Source organism: Otolemur garnettii, unplaced genomic scaffold (assembly GCF_000181295.1).
Source record: "Otolemur garnettii isolate 467f Iridium unplaced genomic scaffold, OtoGar3 scaffold00318, whole genome shotgun sequence".
Lineage (NCBI taxonomy): Eukaryota > Metazoa > Chordata > Mammalia > Primates > Galagidae > Otolemur > Otolemur garnettii.
This window is the reverse complement of record NW_003852713.1, coordinates 208,480-232,972: the sequence shown is the minus strand read 5'-3', so window position 1 is coordinate 232,972 and position 24,493 is coordinate 208,480. Positions and strand designations below refer to the sequence as shown.

At 37.5% G+C, this 24,493-nt stretch overlaps 1 protein-coding gene across 5 annotated transcripts in view; it reads right to left on the bottom strand.

The window, feature by feature from the left end:
* Window positions 1-17,685, bottom strand: part of LOC100959731 (ras-related GTP-binding protein B) — a 40,696-nt gene extending 23,011 nt beyond the window's left edge. Inside the window, exons 1-6 of one of the 5 annotated variants that reach the window (XM_003803508.1) lie at window positions 16,965-17,685; window positions 16,070-16,103; window positions 14,189-14,288; window positions 9,300-9,383; window positions 7,347-7,413; window positions 5,186-5,408 (exon numbers count right to left, since the gene is read on the bottom strand). In XM_003803508.1, coding sequence (XP_003803556.1) covers window positions 5,186-5,408; window positions 7,347-7,413; window positions 9,300-9,383; window positions 14,189-14,288; window positions 16,070-16,103; window positions 16,965-17,056 — 600 coding nt within the window. In that variant the 5' untranslated portion in view covers window positions 17,057-17,685. Of the gene's footprint in view, window positions 1-5,185; window positions 5,409-7,346; window positions 7,414-9,299; window positions 9,384-14,188; window positions 14,289-16,069; window positions 16,454-16,964 lie in introns of those variants that run through there. The other 4 variants (XM_023509040.1, XM_003803507.1, XM_023509038.1 and 1 more) reach the window with 4 other exon arrangements.
* Between the last annotated feature and the right edge of the window lie 6,808 nt (window positions 17,686-24,493).

Here is a 24,493-nt window from a genome sequence, read left to right as displayed (position 1 = left end):
AAACAATTCCCCACCACCCTCCACAAATAACTATACTCTTTTTGAGAAATAGCTCTTGGCTTGCTACCGGGTCTTAGTATGGACTGAATACTTAACCACAGGCCATCAAGTCACCATGAGACCTAAGCTACCCATTATGAACTGGGTGTTATCTGACCTATCAAGCCATAAAATTGGGTATGCACAACAGCACTACATCACCAAATTAGACTGGTACATATTAGATCAGGCTCAAACAGGTCTTGAGAGAACCAGTTACATGAAGAAGTAACTCAAATACATGTGGTCCCCATTATTACTATATTGACGTCTCTCTTCCAGCTTGCATCTATGGCCTCATGGGGAGTTCTGCACAATTAATTGACAGAGGAAGAGACTTGGGCCTGATTTACAGATAACTCTGCATAATATACAAGTAACACCTGGAAGTGGACAACTACAACCCTACAACCCAATTTTGGGACATCCCTGAAGAAAAGTGGTGAAGGGAAATCCTCCCAGTAAACAGAACTTTGAGCAACTGGTTGTTAACTTTGCTTGGAAGAAGAAATGGTCAGATAGATGATTATATACCAATTCATGGGCTGTGGCCATTGTTTGCTAGATGGTCAGGGACTAGGAAATAACATGATTGGAAAATAGTGACAAAGAGGTCTATGGAAGAGGTATACAGATGGATTTCCCTGAATGGACAAAAATGTGAAGATATTTAGCTCATGTTAATTCCTGTCAAGGGTGACTTCAGAATAAAAAGATTTTAATAATAAAGTGGATAGGATGATCTTTTCATCGTCTTTCACCAGCCACATGGGTAAGTGACCAATGGGCTTATGAACAAGGTGGACCCAGTGGCAGAGCTGAGGGTTATATAGGGGCTCACAAACATGAACTCCACTCACCAAGACTTTTTTAGCTATAGCCACTTCTCAGTGCTCAACCTGCTAGCAGCAGAGACCAACACCAAGTCCTTGATATAGCCCCATCCCCCAAGGTAATTAGCCAGCTACCTGGTGGCAAGTTTATTGTATTAATCTGCTTCCATCTCGGAAGGGGCAGCGTTCTATTTTTACTAAAACAGACACTCTAAATATGGATTTTCCTTCCCTCCATACAATGTTTCTGCCTAAACTACCATCCACGGACTTACAGAATTCCTTATACACCAACATAGTATAGCATATACCATTTCTTCTGTCTGATCCAGGAACTCATTCATAGTAATAAAGTGAAGCAATGGGCTCATGGTCATGAAATTCACTGGTTTTGCCATGTTCCCTATGATGATGTCAACTGACTTGACAGAATGGTAGAATCACCTTTTCAAAAATGTAACTACAGACAGAGGTCTCACTATGTTGCCCAGGCAGGATTTAAACTTCTGGACTCAAGAAATCCTACTGCCTCAGCCTCTAAGGTAGCTGGGACTACAGCCATGCACTATGGTGTCAAGCTAGAATGGCCCTTGAAGGCCCAGATATGATGACAACTGTAGGGGATAAGATCCTTTTGCTCAAGACATGGCAGTTCGCCTCAACGTGCTCTCTCAGGAAAACTGTTTCTGAGAAGCGTCTCCTTGAGGATCTGAGCTTCTATACTTGCCTATTGATGTGCAGGAATGTGTAGAGTGACTCTCCCTAAGGGGCGTGGAGAAATAGCCGAGATGAGCTGGAGGATGAGATGAGCTGGAGGATGGAAAGACCAGTTTTGGAGCATTGGGTTCTGTTCTCTGCATTCCTCCTTCATTAGCATTATAAGGTGTAACTTTACCTTGGGCAATCGAGGACCGACAGCCAGGCTCCAAAATGTTTTACTCTAAACAAAATCAATTGTATATGCGTTCCTCAACCTTCACACTAAATTGTAATCTCAAATGGTTGCTTCCTCACGTTACTTGACTTCTTTGTAAATGTGTTAAATTCTTACTAAATGTTGGAAAGTATATAAGATAATCAGTAAAGTTTAGTGGGGCCGCTGACCAGAGCGAGTCCCGGTCTCCTTTGAAGATTCATTCCGTTTGCAGTTCTTTCCCCTGCATCATCGAATCAGAAGCTCCAAGGAACACACAACAACAGACAACTACATTGCAATGTCTTATAGGAACTCGGGCAAGGTTCTCTAGGAGGCTGCATATGCTCTAAGTCAGTGAGGATTCATGGATCCAAGAATTAAGGGGTAGAAACAGGAGTGGCACCAGGCACTATTACCCTTAGCGATCTACCAGCAAAGTTTTTACTTTTTATCCCTATGACTTTACATTCTGCTGGCTCAGAGGTCTCAGTTCTAAAGGCAAGAATGTGTCCATCAAGAGACAAAATGATTCTACTGAACTGGAAAACAAGATTGCCACCTTGCCACTTTGTGTACCTCATGCCTCTGAATCAACACGTTAAAGGAGAAAGCACTGTGCTGGCTAGAGTGATTGATTCTGACTATCTGGACTACCTAGGGGAAATTGAACTGCTACTCCACAACAGAGGTAAGGAAAAATACATCTAGAATGCAGTAGATTTCTTAAAGTATCTTTTAGGAATACCATACCTATGATTAAAGTCGATGGAAAACCACAACAGCCCAATTCAGGCAGGTCTACTAATGATCTTTAAATTACTTTGCCCTATAAAGAATTACAACAAGCTGAAATACTTGCTGTGGACAAAGAGAATCTGGAATTAAGAAGGCAGCTATCAGCTACAATCAAGTGATGAATTATATAAATGAAGACTAAAATTGTCTTGAATATTTCACTCTTATTTTGTTATTACATGTGTGTGCCTATATATAAAATAAATGTCTTCTGTGTTTTCCTATTATTCCCTTATCATAAACATAGATGTTTAAATCATAAAATGTAAGTATTTCTTACCTTGTAATATTCAAGTTACAAGACAGAAAGTACAAGAATAAACATTATCTAAAGACTTTACATCTTCTTAGTGCATTTTTGGTTGTATGTAAGATAACTGTATCATGTTAGGTGGAAGTATGACCTTGTTATAGTCTTTATTTGGAGATTAAGTTTGGTTTCAGGAGATGTATGTAAGTGGCCAAGTTGACAAGTGGTAGACTAAAATGGTTAGTTTTATGTATTAAATTGGCTAGGCCATAATACCCAAACATTTGGTCAAATAGCAGTCCAGATGTTGCTGTGAAGGTACTTTTCAAATGGGATTAACATTTAAATCAAGGAGACACTGGATGAAGTAGATCACACTCCATAATGAGTGGGTTTTATTTAATCAGTTGAAGGCCTTAAGAGAAAAGGATTGGTCCCAAAGAAGAGGGAGTTCTGCCTCCAGACTATCTTCTTCCTTGAGCTATAACATCAACGCTTTCCTGGGTCTCCAGCTTATCTGCCTACCCTCTAGATTTCAGATTTGTTTGGCTCCACAATCAGTTAAGCCAATTCCTTAAAATAGTATCTGTCTCTGTTTCTGAATGTATTTGTCTCCTCTATAGACAGACAGTCACACAGACACATACACGCACAGATATATATACATGTACACTTGATTGGTTCTGTTTACCTAGAAAACCCTGAATAACATACACATAGAGAAGGAAATAACTATCTTTGCTGAAATTGATATTTAAGGAAGTACCATAACCATTTTTACTTCAAAACTTCCAAATCTAAATATTTAATAAAATAAATAGCATGCTTTTCTTAATTAAGTTTAATTGAAGAGCATTAATATGTCTTTGAGGATATTTATATAAATATTTAGACTCAAAATTACAAGTGATTAAAACATTCATAAGGAACTCATTTAGTGGAATGCTCTAAGTTTTTCTATTGTAATTTTGGCCAGAGAATAAGTGATTTTTAAAGATGACAGAAAAAAATAACAGCAGCAACAATAACAATAAAAAGGCCCTAATAAAACCTAAGACCCATGTTACATACACAATTTTCTGGTGAATTAAAACAGAATTAATACTTAGTAAGAGAGGGAAAGGAAGGAGATAAAAAGACTACTAGATATTCAAATGATATCTGAGTCAAATGTTTTCTGAGTCAAATATAGAACCCTGACAAATGGTTTTTGAAAACAACCTGTAAGCTACCCTATGTCAAAACACTGGAACAGTAGAGACAAACCTGTTAACTAGTCAAGAAAAAAAAATACTCCTTACCACAGCTATTACCAAAAGATCCTTCAGTTAAACAAAGGAGCTCCTTACACTTTGACTCAAGGAAAAGCTGTACTTTTCTACATGATCAGCATATTCTAAAAGCACCTCCCTTAGCTTTACCCTTGGAAATAAAAGATCATCTTTTTCAGCTTAGACCTTAAAATCCATTCCTTTTATTTTATATTGAACAAGCTGAAGCTAAACTACGTTTGTGATGTGTCAGTCCTAAGGTTTCATAGCTAGATAGGAGTTTACTCATTCTACTGTAATTTTCTATAATGCTCCCTTATAGCTATCTATATTTGTTTTCTTGTGGGGGAGAGGATAAAGACTGGTATCTCCTACTCTACTATCTTGGTGGTATCAAACCCTAGTCTGTGTTACCTGGTTTAAACTTCGGTATATTAATTTCCATGCCAGAAAAGAAGAGAAATATATCAAGTCAGGGAAATTATAAGGGACTTGGTATAGTACATAACACAGTGTGGTTGGTACATGAAATTGTACCAACAGTGGTAGGGAACTGGCAAAGACCAGTTTCCTAAGTCAATCCAGTGACAGCAGCAACCTTTCATCTCACTTCTGGTAGGTCTTTTAGCAGTAAAATAAGGATAAGAAACTTATTTTAAAAATAAATAATGGCCTATTTGTTATTCACTAAATGAATATTGCCTTTCCCCTACCATGGAAGGAAGTGTGTCTCAGAGTGTTTCTTTTCTTCTTTGTTTTTGTTTTTTTGTTTTTTGAAACAGAGACTTGCTCTGTTGCCCCACCTAGAGTGCAATGGCATCACTGTAGCTCTGCAACTTCAAACGGCTGGGCTCAAACAATTCTCCTGCCTCAGCCTCCCAAGTAGCTGGGACTATAGGCTCACATCACCATACCTGGCTAATAAGCAGGTTTTTTAAATCAAATGACAGCACTTTATTTTTTAAAAATTATGACTAAGACTTTTTTTTTTCTGAAAAAAAAGTTACAAATTTTCCTATACCTCTACAAAAGAAGTTTGCAAAGCATGTCAACCATTTGGTGTAGCACTTTTGTTTCTTACCAGGTCCCGTTGATCTTCCTGTACAAGATCCATTTTGTGTACTAAGCAAAAGATTTTGGCATCTGGAGAGTTCTGCAGAATGGCCTCTAGACATGACTGGTAATAATGCATGTCCTTTTCCAGTTCACGGCTCTCCACATCAAAGACATAAATCAGAACCTCAACATTTCGGAAGATGTTGTCTCGTTGGCTAGTGAAATAATTTTCCATGAAAGTGTCTTGCCTAGTAGAAAAAAAATATATAGATAGTAAGCAAGTGCTCTATTCAGTCATTCCTTCTTATGATCTATTTTTGTTGGCTTGATCAATGGGAAAGATAATCTTAAGGCTTAAACTTAAAGCAAATAAGTCTGGCCTTAACTTCTTACTTCTTGAGCCACAACTTGTACCACCCTCTGCCCCTTCCTTATTTTCTAAACACACTGACCTCTCAGTTCCTCATGTGGCTCATGATTTATCTTCCATGGGGCCTTTACACATGTTTTTCATTCTATTTCAGAAGCTAACCCCCACCTCTTCATCAAGTTAACACTTGCTTGTCCCTTTAGATTTCCATTCAAACCATATATCCTCACAAAAAACGTCTATGAACTCCACATCTTGGGTCAGTCCACTAACTGTAGGCTGTTATACCAATGTATTTCTCTTATCTCCAGTATTTACCACAACTGTGATATTACAACTGTTTGTGTGAGTTTTTAATTAATAGCATTCACTTCCTTAGAAAATAAGTTCCATGATAAAAGGACCTTGTCTGTTACTATTCCTCATTGTTTCTCAGCTGCTAACATGTAAAAAGTGCTCAATGAACACTTGCTAAATGAGTAACTTAATAGTCAAATATTCTAAATACTACAAACAAAACTCCAATGATAATGTTTATAGGAGAATGTTGCTCTTTGCTCCTTAGACTGTGTGCCACTTCACAAGGAGTTATCAATTACTAGCTGGCTAGGAGAAAATAGTAGCATCGGATAATGGGGGGAAATCATGAACCTAGGTTACAGTCCTATACTTTGGATATTAATTAGATGTTTGACCTTGGGAGAATCATAATCTCCTAGGACTTCCTCTGTTTTTTCTGCAAAAATGAAGATCATATTTTAGTGCCTAAAAGCAAGGACTTGGGACTAAACTCTTGACACAGAAAATTGGAAGCCATGATAATGAGGAAGGATTTTTATGGAGAAAGCTGTTAGGATGTAAAGTGATCCATCTGCTAGGAGAAATGGAATCATATTATTACAGAATATTTGACTTGCATTATTCTTTCAACAAAATATTCACTGTGCACCTACACTATGGCTAACTCTATGCTAAAAGCTGGGAAACACTTAGTTAACAATAACACCTATTTATTTTTTTAGGCATTTTGCTATGTGTTCACACATACATATATAGGTTCATATATACATACATATATGAATATATGAACACATAGCAAAATAGTATGTCATTTATCTTAGTGATCAAAATAAACTTATCAGCTGGTACCACTGCTATTCCTATTGTACAGAAGGAAGTATGTTCAAAGTGTTTTAAATGATCTACCCAAGATGACACAGATAACAGAGCTGAGATGAAAATCCCAATTTAACTCCAGGAACCCACATGCCTAACCACTGGGCATTATATCAGTTCATCACAGAGCTGTAAATACCTACAGAGTAGGGAGGAACATCAGCATAAAACCACAGTGTGTGTGCATTTGTGGCAGGATAATTGTGGAGTGCCTTTGTTATAAGAGGAAAATCTATCTCTTACACTTCAAAAAGTAGGTACTAAGACAATATGTGCTCAGAGTCTAATCTACATTACTGAGACTGCCTGAAGAGAAATAACAAAACAACTAAATACAAAGCAGTATGGTGTGACAACTAAGAGCTTGGCACTGGTGTCAGGCCACCTGAGAAAGAAACCGAATTTATTCCCCTGCAAAACAGGAGATAATATATACCACACTATAGATACCTAGCATGTCATATACAGAAGGCATTTTCACAATTACATAAAAGTCAGAGATATTATTTAATCAAGTGTCAATTTGAAAGTAATTTCTACCCAATGTATAGTGATTCTAGATGTATTCATCATGCTGATGATACTAGGTGCCATGATTACTGTCATCAGTTTCACAAACAAATAAGGAGATGGTACTTACCCACCACAATCCCACAGGTTCAATACCAGGTTTCCCAGAAATCGAACATGAGAATGTTCTACATCAACTGGAAGACAAATATTTGACAAATCTAGTAATTGTAGCATGGGAGGTGAAATTCTAATAACCAAAGCACTAACCCATAGAATTTAGAAGGACCAAAGAGGAGTGAAATGCTCAAAGCCACAAGAAGGTGATTTTCAGCTTAGTAGTGTAGTTTAGTGGCAAGGTGGGCACCTAAACTACGCTGAGTTATAAAACTGGTTCTCAGATAAGTCATTTTACTTTTTAGTAGTTTAGTACATAGAGCAGAAACAATCTCCAATTATAACACTAATGTTAAAAATTTCAACATGTAAGACAGAGACATATACCATTTAATACATCTTTCCTGTTTCTCCTGCCCCACCAATGTCCCACACATACAAAATAAATTCTTAAAAAGAAACAAAAATAACAAAAACCAAACACAAAACAAACATAAAACATAATCAAACTAACTCCTGCTATTAATTTCCTTTTCAGTTAATGACTCTGACTTTTTCCCATTTTTGATTCCTCAGTTGAAATTCAATTCATTGCTATCTCTTTGTAATCTTTCTCAATCCCATTTCTTATTTCATAACCCACCACTAACTTTAAATAAGGCCCATATCTCAGCCTACACTACTACAAAATTTCCCTATCTGACCTCCCCACATAAAGATTTGCCCACTTTTACTTCATCCCAGGCTCATCTTCTTAACACTACTTTGAACATGTCACTCCCCAGTCAATACATTTCAATAGCTCCTCCATGCCTATAGGGACATTTAAGGTCCTAAGGTCCTTCACAATTCGGCATCCCATCCACCTATATACACCCAGTTACTGACATTAATAAAGCCTTTTGCTCCAGCTCAATTTGGTTTATTCACAGTCCTCGCAAATCCCACTACCTCCCCAACCCCTAAGACACTTCAAATCAGGGGTCGCAAACCTGCTACTAGGGGCTAGGCCAGTAAATGTACAAAAGCAAAGGTTTCATATGGAAGGCAAACATCCACCCAATAAAATATAATATAATGAGTGGCAGTTACTCAGCTCTTACTCATCTGCCATACAGGAACATGAGTTCCAGGTTGCAGATCTTTAAATTTTTCAATAGTAGTAGAAAATCAAGATTTTAATGAAAACTTTTACATGTTAATAACTAATCTTTTTTTTTTTTTTTTTGGCATGGGTCAGACAAAACACATCTACAGGCCTTACCCAGCATGCAGGCTGCCTGTTTGCGACCTCTGCCTTATGTTTCCCTCCCACTTATACTTTACATACTCTATTCTTTTGCCTGGAAAGCCCTCCCGATCATTATTTCAAAGATACATACATGTTTTAACACTCAACCTATATCCCATCTCTTCTAAAAACCCTGCCTGGCTACCCCAACTTACCATCATCTCTCCCTCTGAATTAATTCAAACATTTACTAAGCATCTCCTCTCTGCCAGGCACTAAAAATCCCAAAGAATAAAATTTCTCAAAGTCTAGCAATTGCCATCTACACAATTTATGTGATAGACAATTGATCGCACAGTGGTGTTTCTTCTATGACTATCTGAAAGCTGTTGCTTAAATTGACTGCTATCTAATTTTTGTGCAATATTCTCTTCCTGTAAACTAGATCATAAATAGCAAAGCATTATTTTTTAAAAGCATGGGCTTTGGAGTCAAATCTTAGTTCAAATATCAGTTCTACCTCTCTGTATGACCTTGGAAAAGTCACTGAAACTCTTGAGTATTAGTTTCCTCTTCCATTAAAAGAAAATAGAGATGCATAGCATTGACCTCACAGGATTACTGTGAGGACTCAATGAGTTATCATATATTAAGTGCCTGGCACATAGTAGGTGCTCAAACTATTTCCCTTCTCCCCTTTACTTCCCCCTCCTTGGAAAAGGAATCATATCTTACATGTCTTTGTATTTCCAACAGAGTCTACGAGAGAGTAGGTGCTCAAACTGCTATTAATTTGAAGACTATGTAAACGGTCTAGTACTAAAAAAAAAAAATGGAAAGAAGTGCTACTGAGAAAGGGAAAGACAATAACAAAAGAAGTGACAGGATTCAGTAACTGTTTAGATATGGGTACATGGGATAGAAATCTGGTTTCTACTCATATATCATAGCAAATGTTCTTATCAGGTGACCAATGGCCCAATTACCAAATCCAGTGGACTTTTTAGCCCTTTTCTTACTTTCTGCAGCATGACACTGTTGAGTGACTATTTTCTTCTCAAAAAATTCTCTTCTCTTGATCTCTGACATCACATCTTTGACCTCTTTGGCAGATCCTCCCTCACAGGTGCCTGTTCGTCTTTCTGTCCCTTAAATGTTGGAGTTCTTCAGGACTCCATTCTTGGCCACCTTACCTATGGCAAGTTCATCTTTTCATATTATTTTATTTACCATATGGATACTGATAACTTATAAATAGGTTTCTTTAGGACAGATTCCTCTCCTTTCTGACTCATATGTTGTCATCCACAAGTATCCCAGACTCAATGTATCCAAATATAACTCATCATTTCCCCTTTCTTCACACAAAAATCTATTGCTGTTGCAGGCTTCTCCATTCAGTGAATTTAAGCAACTGCCTAAGTCAAAACCTGAATTTCATCCTTCAGGCCAAATTTTCCCTCATCATTCTTCCCAAATCTACCAGCAAGTCCTGTTGATTCTAACTCTTAAATATAACCCAAATCCGTCGGCTTCTCACTATATATACTACCATCACTCTAACCCAAATCAAGCTCTTCTCAATTCTTACTTGGTCTACTTAAAATAGTTTCCTAATTGGTCAACCTGTTTATACCCTTGCCTCTCTCTAACCCATATATCCATATTCTTATATAAAGATTTCTCCAAAATGCAGATTTTTATTACATTCTTCATAAAAAAGGAAAAAAAAAGAAACTTCTCTTTTCTTTTCTTCTCTTCTCTTTTCTTCTAGGTACATGTTTATATATACCCAGAAAAGGGAATGGTGGTTGCCTATGAGATAAGCCTGAGAGAGAGGAAATAAGACTTTCTATATGTCTGCAATGTTTAAATTTTTCACAAGTATTGATTTTATAATTAAAATTGAAAATTAGAAATAAAATAAAAAAAGAAATAATAAAATATAAGTCTGATCATGTTACTTTTCTATTTAAAACTCTCTACCCTCAGTTCAAACTACCTAACTTGGCTTACAAGACACTTTATTTTATTTTATTTATTTATTTATTTAGAGACAGAGTCTCACTTTGTCACCCTCAGTAGAGTGCAGCAGCATCACAGCTCACAGCAACCTCCAGCTCTTGGGCTTAAGTGATTCTCTTGCCTCAGCCTCCTGAGTACCTGAGACTACAGGCACCCGCCACAACACCCAGCTATTTTTTTGTTGCAGTTTGGCAGGGGCCAGGTTTGAACCCACCACCCTCGGTATATGGGGCTGGCGCCCTACTCACTAAGCCACAGGCACCGCCCTACAAAACACTTTATAATCTAAGTCCCGTACTTCTTGATTCCCTCTTTAGTCTCATATACCCCGTTTGGCTCTCTGGTTCTCCTAACTTCTCTGTTGTCATAAGAGTTACTACAAACAACCAAGAAAAGATCTTTGAGGATTCACATACACTTATGGGACAGAAAGAAGAAAATACTATAATAAAGTTTTTTCACTTTTTAAATGGGGGAGGGATAGTTAAAAATAAAGAAAACCAGGGTACTAGAGCACTAAGTAAAAGCCATGGGAACAGAGAATTTTGAGAAGGGAGAAAACCTTGGAGCCTTCAATAGTGTTTGAGCATAACATAATTCAAAACAATATTTTTATTGACAAGTTCACTATTCCACAAACATATATTAACAGCCCTCTAATAAATTAACAATACGACCATCCTGCATTCTTATTTTAAATTTCAAAACACAGTAGACACTAAGTTTAACAAAATAAAACCGGACTGTTTTCAGGAATACCAAACTAGAAAAACACTAAAACATTAAAGTCAATGTAATATTTTAAAAGTACTATTTTACTACTCTTAGAGAAAATAAAAAATAAAAAAAGAATATCAAGTAAAAAGCAATGTACTGTATGTATTTTGATCTAGTTCACAAGTTTAATAATAAAACCTAGACTTTTCTTAAGCAATGACAAATTAGCTAATGAAGCCTTAAGGCCAACATCATATTTTTAATTATACTTTTACTACCTTTAAGGAGATAGTAATTACTAACAAAGTATTATCAATACAGGTCCTATTCAAGATGATCCTTTTTTTTTTTTGAGACAGAGTCTCACTCTGTGGCCTGAGTAGAGTGCCATGGCATCACAGCTCCCGGCAACCTCAAACTCTTAGGCTCAAGCAATCCTCTTGCCTCAGCCTCCCAAGATGCTGGGACTACAGGCGCCCACCACAACATCAGGCTAGTTTTTCTATTTTTAGTAGAGAGTCTTGCATTTGCTCATGGTCTCAAACTCCTGAGCTCAGGTGATCACCCACCTCAGCCTCTCAGATTGCCTCTGTGCCCAGCTACTTATTCAGGATATTCTTAAGGGCAAGAGCCCAGTCTCATTCACAATGCCCAGCACTCAGGAAGCTTCAGAAAATTATAATACTTGCTGAAGAAATGGTCTGCTTTAATGTATAGGGTTCATATAATTTTTAACCTTCTGTTCATAATGATGCTAAATTATGTCAAAACTATTTTAAGCACTATGAATAGATTTGATATGTTGGTGTCAAGACTATTCTCTGGATTCAGGATAATAGATGAACTCTGCTCATCAGCTAAAACCAGAAACATCAACTAGAAGAGAAAAAGGTGCTTCAACAATGCATGCAGAATTTAAAACACAAGGACAAAGAAGTTGGCCAGAAATTATTAGAGTAGGTTAAGATAAATAGACCATGGCATAATGAAGAGAGTAAAAGCATTGATTGACATTCTAGCTTTAATGCTTACTAGCTGAACGAAATTAACTTCTAAGTCATACTTTCTTCACCTAGTTAAAGGAAGTTAATATGAGAATGAAAATAAATAAAAAAGAATGCAAAACAGGCAAATCAAAGTTGTTCTATAAACATTAGCGTCCTCTAATCTACTAAAATCACAGTGATATTAGGCTCAGATATTTACCCTGGAAGAAAAGAAAAAAATTACAATCTATCAAATCAAGATAGAAGTTTGAAAAGGTAGACATTCCAGAGGCTAGAGCCACAGATGCCAATTCTTGAGGTATAAAAGGCCTGACCAAAATTTTGACCAATGACTTAGAAGAAAACTGAAAGAGATACTTATCAAATAAACAACATGCATGGATCTAGAAAAGATAGCTAATACAGCAAATAAAAGAAGTAGCTAAAATGAAAATAGAACCCAGTTCCTTTTCTATGAATAGGGAAACTGCAACCCAGAGAAATAGTGACTTGTCCTGGATTTCACAGTTAATAAAACACAGGGAACAGGACCATATCACAGGCAAACAAAACTGAATAATTTAACTTAAAAAGCACTTATTCTTAGGTTCGTAGTTAATAAACTGCACAAGAACTAGAAGAGCATGTGTGGTTTTTTTTTTTTTATTAAATCATAACTGTGGACATTAATGCATTTATGGGGTACAATGTGCTGACTTGATATACAATGTGGAAAGCTTATATCAAACTGGTTAACATAACCATCGCCTCACTAGAGATGTTTAACTTAATGAAAGCAAGATTTGGGAAGCATGTGATGGCTAGGATAAACCGAAACCTTGACCAGACCCAAATACTTGTAGAGGCTTAAGAGAAAAGAAAAAGAACTAGTTAACAGAAAAAAAAAAGAGAATTAGAGTTGGGGCTGTACTAAATAGCTTTCTAATCATCAAAGCTGCCCCAATTATGAGAGTCTAAACTACACTCTAAGCATCATGAGAACAGAAAAGAAGTCTCCTTTTCCTTTGTATTCTATGGTCTGGAACATAATGTGTTTTAAGAATGTTTGACTACTTACAGAGTAGTGAGTCACATGTCCCTAAAGCATTCAAGTTGCTATAAACCCAGAATAGGAAATCACTGAAGGCCAGATAAGGCAATGCTTTCCTCACCTAGAAACTAAGGACCAAGGTAAAATCCAGAAATGCTGCAGAAAGAAATGGCCTTACAGCTCAGAGATGGAAGGGCACTCCCAGGATTCTAGACTCATTATCCTGGAAGCCATGCACCCAAGCTAGTCTCAAAACATTCAAACCATAAAGGGCAATAACATATTTGCCAAATCAGAGCTGAAACTCCAACAAGAATATCCACATGCATGCAGGAAGAGAAGCAGCAGAGTACAGATCAGAATAACTTCCCCTCTTCCCATCCCTGAAGTTTATGTTTAATAAAGGTAAGGATTAAATAATTTTAATTATTAAGGATTTTAATTATTTAAGGATTAAATAATAAGATTAAAAAATCTTATAAGATTTTGTTATGTTTGCTAATACTTATGAATTTCCCTTTGTGTAACAACAGTTAAAAACACTCTCCCCCAAAAATGCACAAATAAAAAGGGTCCTTAATGCTTAAGAAATAGCAGCATAACCAGAAGTTAGACAAGGGCATTCCACTTCATAATCAACCAAGAAAGGAAAGAACCTCTTCAAGAGAGCAAGCAATAGTCCTGGAATTAAACCACACCTCTCTGAGGAGGCATGCAAAAAAAGGAAACATGCTCCTTAACAAATACCTCAACCTCCACATCCCCAAGCTACTGCAACCAAGTGTGTTATGCAGATTATTAATAGTTAAGATCACCTGACTTTACAATAAGATAAAACATCTTACTTGTTGCACCAAGGCGACGTGTATCTCTGGCAATATAATTTGCAAAGATAATAGACCTCATGCTGGTCTTACCAGACCCACTTTTACCCATCAATAGCACCTAAAGACAAAGTAGGGGGGGAAAGGAAAAAAAAAAGTTAGCAATCTAGAGCAAATCCAGTCTAAAGAGATATATTTCTTTCCTATATTTGACATTTTACTGAAGTGACAGTACCAACAACCTGACAAAGTCAACTAATAGTGAATGCAGAGATACTTAGAATTCCAGAAGCCAGACACTTACCTGTCACAGGTCACAAGTACTCTTGGTGACAGAATTGTAGTGGATCTATCTTACTAATATGTACTAGTAATATATTCAGAACCAGATTAGAAAAGTACCATCTTGTGAGGAGCCTAATAATACATAATACAATGTTTTATGCAGTAAACTACCTAGCAGGGGATTTTAATTGAACTTAAAATTCTTCATCATTTTGTTCAAGGTCAACCTTTCCATCTCTGCCCTTGATCTCATCTGTTAACTTATCTCCATGATCTTATTCTTCTCTCTTTCTTTTCTAAAGCTCCCCATGGCCTATAGGCTCAAGTCCTTAAATTACATGTAAGACCCCTCTTGCCTATCTACTTCTCTGCTCTCATCTCCTGCCCCTCCTCGATTGGAACTTTTAGAATCAAGCCATACTTAACCACTATTAATCCCTTTGACTGATGCTAGGCATCTGGGAGGTACTGCCTCTGTGCCCTTCTTTGTTGTATGTTGTACTCTCCACCAGTAATTTTTCAATCTCTTTTCTTCACAGCTAAGTTTCACTTATCCTTCAAGTCTTGGTTCAGTAATCATCTCCTCAAGAAGCTTCTCTGACCCCAATGCTCTAGGCTGACTTAAGCATTTGTCCTCCCACAGAACTGTTATATCATTGCAAAGACCATAATGCAGGTGTCCTCAAACTACGGCCCGCAAGCCATATGTGGCCCGCCTAGGACATTTATCTGGCCTGCTGGGTGTTTTTGCCACCACTGCCTGTCCTGCTTAGCAGCCGACTCATCCGGCGGGGCCCACAGTCTGGCCGGGCCCACAGTCCGGCCCTCCAAAGGTCTGAGGAAGAGTGTTCCCCCTGTTTAAAAAGTTTGAGGACCCCTGCCATAATGTATTGCAGTTAACTAATTTTTAAGGTGTCTGTCTCTTGTAAGACTCTCTTCTGAAGGGCAGGGAAATTCCCCCTTGTATCTCTAGTGCCTAACATGTAACAAATGCTCAAAGTATGTTCATCAAAAGAATAAGCAAATTATCAAAACAATGATACAAAGTAAGAGAGCTTTTAACAGTGAGAATTGTCCAGTGGAAAGGGTGGCCTTATGAAGGTAAAAAAAAGACTTATTGTCAACTGCAATGTTTTACCAAGAGAGAAAAATACCTGTCAAAGATGCTGTATACTTACACTGGACAGGAACTGGGTAAAGTGACTTAAAGTCCTTTCAAAATAAAATTTATGAAATATATTTCCAATTGCCTTGCTTGTCAAATAAGAGGGAATCCATGTTCTACCAAGATATTTTATAAAAATTCCTAATGACATATATAAGGAGTATTTGTAATAACGTACTGTGTTCAGGCTTGATTTAATCTAGTCACTATTTTAAAATCCATTTGGATTTTATTCCATGGGATTTGGGAAGTTGCCAAAAGTTCTTAAGTATGTGAATGACTAAGTCAGATTTATACATTAGAAAAATTAAATCTAACTGCAAAGAAGAGGATAAAAGACCATGTATAAGTCTCCTGCAACAGTCCAGAAAAGATACACACACATCACATACTTCCAGAATAAAGTTCTTACCTCTTTACCTTCATGTTTTTATGCACCTAATACATCTTACCTTTTTCTTCATAGCTGTATTTGGTAGCACCCACCTGCAGATATAAACCAAAAGACAGAGTTTCCATGATCGAATTGCCTTAGAAATTGAAATTTTAAAAATATAAATAAATGGGGATGTACAAAAGAGCATGTTTAGTACAACAGCTGAATACAGCTATGTCTGAAACACAGCTGAGTAGAGGCCCTCATTTTCTAAATAATAAAACTGGGTTTCTACTTATCCCCTAATTAGGAGTTCAGGAGACAGCTCCTAGGAAGATATTTTAGGAATACAAATAAGCCTTTAAAATTTGAGATTCAGTTAATCCTTATCATGAAAAATTCATCAAAAGAACACATACAGGTGCTTTAGCAAATAAAACAATATTTTCATGTTTGAATATTCTGTATTTTTTTTTAAATTTCAGCCATGTATTTTTAAAAACCAGAATTATCTTTACTCCTTCAGTTGTCCTTCCGAGCTATATTTCACTCATCACAGGCACAAAGTACATAAAAAACAAATCTCAAAATACAGGTATAAATATGCACAAAAGCACTCTCAAGCCTCTAGTCTGACTCGGAAATGCCATTCCTCTTCCTAGTCTTCCTATCCACAACATGGCGAAATCAAATCTCCCTTACCGATAATTCAAAGCAACTCAAAAGTGCTTCCTCAACTAGAACACCCACCACCACCATCAGGAATGATATTAGCCTATTTCCAAGGGTTATTTCTGCTCAGTTAGCACCAGTCTGCTTTCCAGTTTATCCTATTGTCAAAAGCATGATATCAATCAACCTTCCTGGTAAATCAAGCAAATTTATCATTGGGGAGGGGGAGGAGTGTTCTAATTCCAATACTCTTCAATTAGAACACCTCTTTCAGGTTTGACATAACGTTCTTCACCCACCCAAGAGATCCTTCCGGCTCCCCTAGTGGAGAATCCATTCTCGGCCCCAGATTTTCTTTCTCCATCTTTTTCTCAGAGTCAAATTCTTCCATTGTGCAACAAGTCCTTTCCAGACCCTTCTAAATCCGCAGTATTTTTTTGTTCGTTTGTTTTCTCCTTACGTCCTCAACCACCTATTCTCATCCGCCTGCAGCCCTTAGGCCTACGCTATTTTTGCCTCAGCCTTTGTCCACTGCGGGGCTGCGTTCCCCAAGGTTACCTTTACCGCCTTTAACTTGGCCTCAGGGCAAAGCTGAGCCGGCCAGCTCAAAAGCCAAGTTATTCCGTGGTACAAAGGCAGAGATGGAGGATGAGAGGAAAAGAGAGGTGATTTCGGGGGGGTTGGCCCAAGTTTGGGATTCAGGCCCCAAGATCTCAAAACCCAAAGGTAACTTCACGGCAAAGAGGTGGGGTCCGCGGAGCCAGCAAAAAGAGCTGACTCGTGCGGTAGGCACTAAACAGAGAACACCTGAGCCGGCTCGTTGCTCCTGAGCCTGGCAGTCCGGGATAGTCCGCCGGTGGCAGCGATTACGACCTAACCGCCTGCCCTTCCAGAGTCCAGGTACCTCACCGCAGCACAGAACTGCAGGCCAGGATCACGTGGCACCTGCCGTAATCCGAGAGCCTATCACGTGACTGCCGCTACCCGCGGGGAGGGTGGGCTGGGGAGAATACCATAGAGACTGCTCCAGGAAAGCCAGAGTGCCGCCAGGCGCCTTCACTCTCTTTAAGAGTGGGCCATCCTGGCCCCACCCACCTGCTGCTGAGAATTAAAGGAGACGGTAGCAATTTGAGTACCTACAAGCGGGCCATTTTTGCTGCTGCTTACCCTTAACGGTTTTTGGCAAAGAAGGATGGAGCGTTGTCTTTTTCTTCCTGCTTTTTGTTATTTATCCTTGTAACCAAGTCTATAATTAAATGAATTTATGCCGCTAAAGCACTTTTACTTTTTATCTTAAGCTCTTCTGTACTATATATATTTTTATATAATATACAAATAATATATAATAGTAACAAACAGGATGTTAATATTTTGTACATTAGGCATGTTAAAAAAATATTACCCATATGTTATTTGTAATGCCTATTGCATACAGTCTTATGTGTATATAATTATTTTTATTTTATACTTTTACATAACAATGTACATATATTACTTTGATAAGAAAGAGAAAATGCGCAGAAACTGGGTGCTGTCTGTTCACACACTTCTCACTTGAGGTCCTTGTCCTCTCCACAGCTGCCTTGCCTCAAGAAAAATATTATTCTATTCTGTATTAGTGATTTTAGTTCTATCACTCACTAATTTTCTGGCCCTTTCCCACCAGCTACCTCCAATCAAGCTCCTATTCTGGTTTTCCCTGTCTGGTGAAAGACCCTGAGTCCCAAACCAGAAAGTAAAGTGACTTCACTGTCCCTCCACACAAGTCAATGAGACCAGGTCCTGACTAGTGTGTTTATTGCAATCTGTACTATCTTAGTCTTACTGCTGCTGTTTTTATTGCTGCTGTCCTAATCCCTGATCTGGATAACTGCAATAGTTTTGTTAACTAAAATGAAATTCTTAGCCCTCTGCTAACTGAAGGGAAGCCTCTCCAGCAAGTGGACCTCAGAAACACCCTAAAAATGAGTTCCCAGCCATAGAAGGGTGGGACAGATAAAGCACAATAACAAATGCAAATGATTTTCTTTTGTCATGTGCATGACTCCTCCTCTTGCTTATTGAATATGTGTATTTGACTACTTCCACTCAGTATAAAATACTGTTCTTTTTGTCTGTCATTTGAAGCACTTGTGCCTGGCCAGGGCTTTGCTTCCCAGCCTGTTGGAGTGGCTGTCCAACAGGCTACAACCCTTTATGATAAATAAAGCTCCCTTTTTTCCAAAGTATAAACCTCATTAATTTTTTTTTAGTTAGGAGCCTCTCAAGTGATTTTCTTGCAGAGGCATCTCCAAAGGGGTTTTGTTGGGAGTAAGATAATCTTCATTAGGTTTCTCATACCAAAAACATTCCATGTAATTAATATATTCTTGCTTTGTAAAGGCATCTTTTAACCTTTTAACCTAGCCAAATTATTCCCTTACACCTTTCTTTTATAAAAAATTGCTGTTTCTCTTCTGCTGGTCATTTGTCTTTCTCCCTGCTGTAAACCATCCATTTTCCCTACCAGTTGCTTGAATGGTCTTATAAAGCATAAATCAGAGGAAGCTGTTATTCTGTTTTAAAACACTCTCATACCTTAAGGAAAATATATATCAACATAAGGACCTTTAAGAGCTGGTTTATAGCTACTCACCAAGTGTATTTTTCTACCCCCTCTCACTGCCTAACTATCTCACTCAAGCTTCACGGGGAACTGTTTGTAGTTACTTCAGAGTGCCCAGCAGCGAGAAGAGGAAAGAACATACAAAAAAGAGAAGGGGAGAGATGAAGAAAAAGGGCAGAAGAAGGGAGGTGAGAAAAGGAAAGGAGGAGAAGGGAAAAGAGAAGAGGAAAGAGGAAAAATATGAATAGGGAGAAGAGAGTGGAATAAGATGGAAGAACTAAACCAAATTAAGTATTAACTTCAAAGAATGGTGAATAAGTCTGTTGGTACAATGTATTCCTGAATGGTATAGTGGTTAAGATTCTGCTTTCTACCTAGTTACCTCTGTTTATTTTTTTTCATTTTCATTAAAGAACTTTATATAAATAAAAAAGGAAGGTCACTTTTTATTTCTGTCAAATTAATTTTTTAACTTTATTATAGGTTCTTTTTAGAATGTGTTAAATAAATGCTATTACCCACATATCCCTTCAACATATATTTATTGAATATTTATTCAGTGCCAGGAGCTGTCCTGGACACTAGGGTTACAAACATCACATTGTTTCAAGTCCCAATGTCTGTCAGATGCTTCTGTCATAACAATTCAGCTCTACTACACACACATATACAAACATCAGCATTCCACTTGTCTCAAAGCAGACTTTTGTCAGCCATCCATCTCAGCAAGAAAGAATAATACACACCCCTAACAAAGACTCCAATAAGATCTCAGTTTCCATTTATTTCCTAATTAAATTCAATCTAGGTATTTTTATTCTCAAGCACACTCCTGGGTCCCCAGTCTGCAAACTACCACTCATTAGTTACCTACCATTCTCCTCCTCCCACCTTCACTTCTACTTAGAGCCTGATAAATTCATTTCTACATCCTGCTGGCCCTTGGCTTAAAATATTAAAATTTTTCTTTCAGTTAACTTGATATAAGTATTTGATGAATAAAACCCTGGTGGAGAGACTTTTGTGTTTCCAGTCCTGCATGCCAGGACCTTAGAGAAGTAAGAACTTCATGCTAACAACAAATATAAATCTGAAAAGACTGAAGAATCTGCAATTCTTAGATCCTCCAGAAAAATGAGGTCACAGGACAAACATCTGCCCCAAGAACTGGAGAGACAGGCAGGCAGATACAGATAATGATAACTCTCTAGAGCAGAAACTGATGCCCAGAAACCTTCCTGGGAACCACTATCTGGGTAGTAAAACCTGAACCAAAATTGATGAGCTGTTGGAAGCTCTATGTGGACAAGCCTAAGAGATGGGAACTCTAGGGAGCCCAACTGTGGAAAGAAGGAAGCACACTTGTTGGAGTTTTACCCCCAGGAGCTCTGCCAGCTCTGCCTCACAGTAAATATCAAAGTAAACTCCTATCCTGCTTCTGAAAAGGGGAGGGAAAAAGCAACCATTTTGAAACACACCAGAACACTCTGTTTATTATTAATAAGGTCAGCTTTTGGAAGAACCTATAGTTGACCCTTGAACATCATGGGCTCAATCTGTGCAGGTCTACTTATGTGTGGATTTTTTAAATTAATGTATTGGAAGATATTTTGGAGATTTGCAACAATTTGAAAAAAACTTGTAGATGACCTGCATAGCCTAGAAATATAGAATAAATTAAATTAATGTTAGATATGTAGGAATTCATAAAATGTATAGGCAATAGATTATACACAGCTATGATTTAATTAAAAACTGAAAAAAGATACATGGAAATCTATTCTAAAGAGTTAAAATTTACTGGGCAGCAGCTGTGGCTCAGTGAGTAGGGTACTGGCCCCATATACCAAGGGTGGTGGGTTCAAACCCAGCCCTGGCCAAACTGCAACAAAAAATAGTGAGGCACTGTGGCAGGCACCTGTGGTCCCAGCTACTTGGGAAGCTGAGGCAAGAGAATCACATAAGCCTCAGAGCTACAGGTTGCTGTGAGCTGTGATGCCACAGCATTCTACCGAAGGTGACAAAGTGAGACTCTGTCTATTAAAAAAAAAAAGAGTTAAAAATTTATCAAAACTTAGATACACAAACATAAACTGTACATGATGCCATTCACAGTTGACAGAAATGTAAACAAACATAAATATGCAACATTAAATAATTAAGTGCTTAAACTGCAGTAATGTTGTACAACTGAAATAATATTGTAGACACCCCCAGTTTTGGTGAGCTCAAGCATTTTGAGCATCTACTTAAAATGCTGTGTGATACTAATAATTTCTACATGAGCCATTTGTTTGTCTCTCCAGTAAATTGTGTCTCAGTAAAAAGTGATCTCTTACAGTTCTCCTGTATTTTTCACCATGTTTAGTGAAGTATTGTAAATCTTTTTTTTTTTTTTTTTTTTTGAGACAGAGCCTCAAGCTGAGTCCCTGGGTAGAGTGCCATGGCTTCACTGCTCACAGCAACCTCCAACTCCTGGGCTCAAGCGAGTCTCCTGCCTAAGCCTCCCAAGTAGCTGGGACCACAGGTGCCTGCCACAATGCCCAGCTATTTTTTGGTTGCAGCCATTATTATTGTTGTTTGGCGGGTCTGGGCTGGATTTGAACCTGCCACCTTAGGTGTATGTGGCTGGCGCCTTAGCCACTTGAGCCACAGGCACTGAGCCAAGTATTGTAAATCTTGAATAACACCACAGGATCCATATGAAGTGCCACTAGTGATACTGGAAGTACTCCCAAAAAGCACAAAAAATCACACCATTACAAAGCAAAGTTGAATTTCTTGAAATGTACCATAGATTGGGGTCTGTACCTGCAGTTGTCCAGCATGTCAAGATAAATAAATTCAGTATAAACCACTATAGAAAAAGAAAATTCGTGAAACTGTCACTGTACCTATGCTAGTAGGCACAATTAAACCTTATACTTTTTGCAAAATATCTTTTTATCTTGTATTGAAAATGCATCTTTTACATTATTCTCAGAAAAGTATCACAAGAATGGGAGAAAAAGTGTCTGATGTGCTCATTATTAATATGGAACCAATATATACAAAACTACAAGCCTACATGAAAGAAAAACCTTACTCTAGCAAAGCAGAAGGGAGAGGAGGAACAGAAGGTTTTTAGTTTGATCAGGTTCCAGTAGTGTATATTTGATACTGCTTCAATTGCCCAGGAGGTCCTCCTCATAAAATATTCACCCAGGCCGATTTCCTCAAGATTTTTCCCTGTACTTTCCTCTAGTATTTTTATACTTTCATGTCTTAAGGTTAAATCTTTAATCCAGTGAGAGTCTATCTTAGTTAATGGTGAAAGGTGTGGGTCTAGTTTCAGTCTTCTACAGTTCACCAGCCAGTTCACCCAGCACCATTTGTTAAATAGGGAATTTTTTTCCCCATTGAATGTTTTTAATTGGCTTGCCAAAGATCAAATAACAGTAAGTAGCTGGGTTCATCTCTTGGTTCTCTATTCTGTTCCATACATCTACCTTTCTGTTTTTTGTGCCAGTACCATAAAGTTTTGATCACTATGGATTTATAGTATAGTCTGAGGTCTGGTAGCATGATTCCTCCTGCTTTGTTTTTATTTCTGAGTAATGTCTTGGTTATTTGAGATTTTTTCTGATTCCATATAAAACAAAGTATTATTTTTTAAAGATCTTTAAAGTATGACAGTGGAGCTTTAATAGAGATTGCATTAAAATTGTACATTGCTTTGGGTCATATGGACATTATAACAATGTTGATTCTTCCCAGCCATGAGCATGGTATGTTTTCCCATTTGTTAGCATTTTCAGCTACTTCTTTTCTTAGAGTTTCATAGTTGTCTTTATAGAGATCTTTCATGTCCTTTGTTAGGTAAACTCCTAAATATTTCATCTTCTTTGGCACTACTGTGAATGGAATGGAGTCCTTGACTGTTTTCTCAGCTTGACTATTGGTAGTCTACACAAAACCTACAGATTTATGAGTGTTGCTTTTATAACCTGAGATGGTGCTGTATTTCTTGATCACTTCTAAGAGTTTTGTAGTAGGAATCTCTGGTATTTTCCAGATATATAGTTATATCATCTGTGAAGAGTGAAAGTTTGATCTCTTCTGGCCCTATGTGGATACCCTTGATCACCTCTTCCTTCCTAATTGAGATGGCTAAAAATTCCATTACAATGTTAAAGAAAAGTGGAGACAATAGGCAATCTTGCCTGGTTCTTGATCTGAGTGGAAATGATTTCAATTTAACTCAATTCAATATGACGTTGGTTGTGGGTTTGTTGTAGATGGTCTCTATCAGTTTAAGTAATGTCCCTTCTATACCAATTTTCTTAATTGATATCATCATGAAGGGATGCTGGATATTATAAAATGCTTTTTCTGCATCAATTGAGAGAATCATATGGTCTTTGTTTTTTAATTTGTTTATGTGATGAATTATATTTATAGATTTACGTATGTTTAACCAGCCTTGAGATCTTGGGATAAAACCCACTTGGTTGTGGTTTATAATTTGTTTGATGTGTTGCTGGATTCTGTTGGTTAGGATCTTGTTGAATATTTTCTCATCAATATTCATTAGTGATATTGGTCTATAATTTTCTTTTCTTGTTGGGTCTTTTCCTGGTTTGGGAATCAAGGTGATGTTTGCTTCATAGAATGTGTTGAGTAGTATTATGTCTTTTTCAATATTTTGGAAAAGGTTGAGTAATATAGGTACTAGTTCCTCTTTAAAGGTTTGGTAATATTCTGACATGAAGCTAGCTGGTCCTGGGCTTTTCTTTTTAGGGAGATTTTGTATAGTTGATGCTGTTTCAGAACTTGATATAGGCCTGTTCTACATTTCCACTTCATTCTAGCTAAACCTTGAATGGTGGTGTGCTTGCAAGTATTGGTCCATTACCTTCAGATTTTCATATTTCTGATAATAAAGTTTCTTGTGATATTCATTAAGGATTTTTTGAATGTATTAGGGGTCTGTTGTTATTATGTCCTTACTGTTTCTGATTGATGAAATTAGAGATTTTACTCTCTTTTTTCCTGGTTAGGTTGGCCAAAGGTTTATCTATTTTATTGACCTTTTCAAGAAACCAACTTTTTGATTCATCGATCTGTTGTATAATCCTTTTGTATTCAATTTTATTTAATTCTGCTCTAATTTTGGTTATTTCTTTTCTTCTGCTGGTTCTGGAATTGAAATGTTCTTCCTTTTCCTTCTGCTTGAGATGTCCC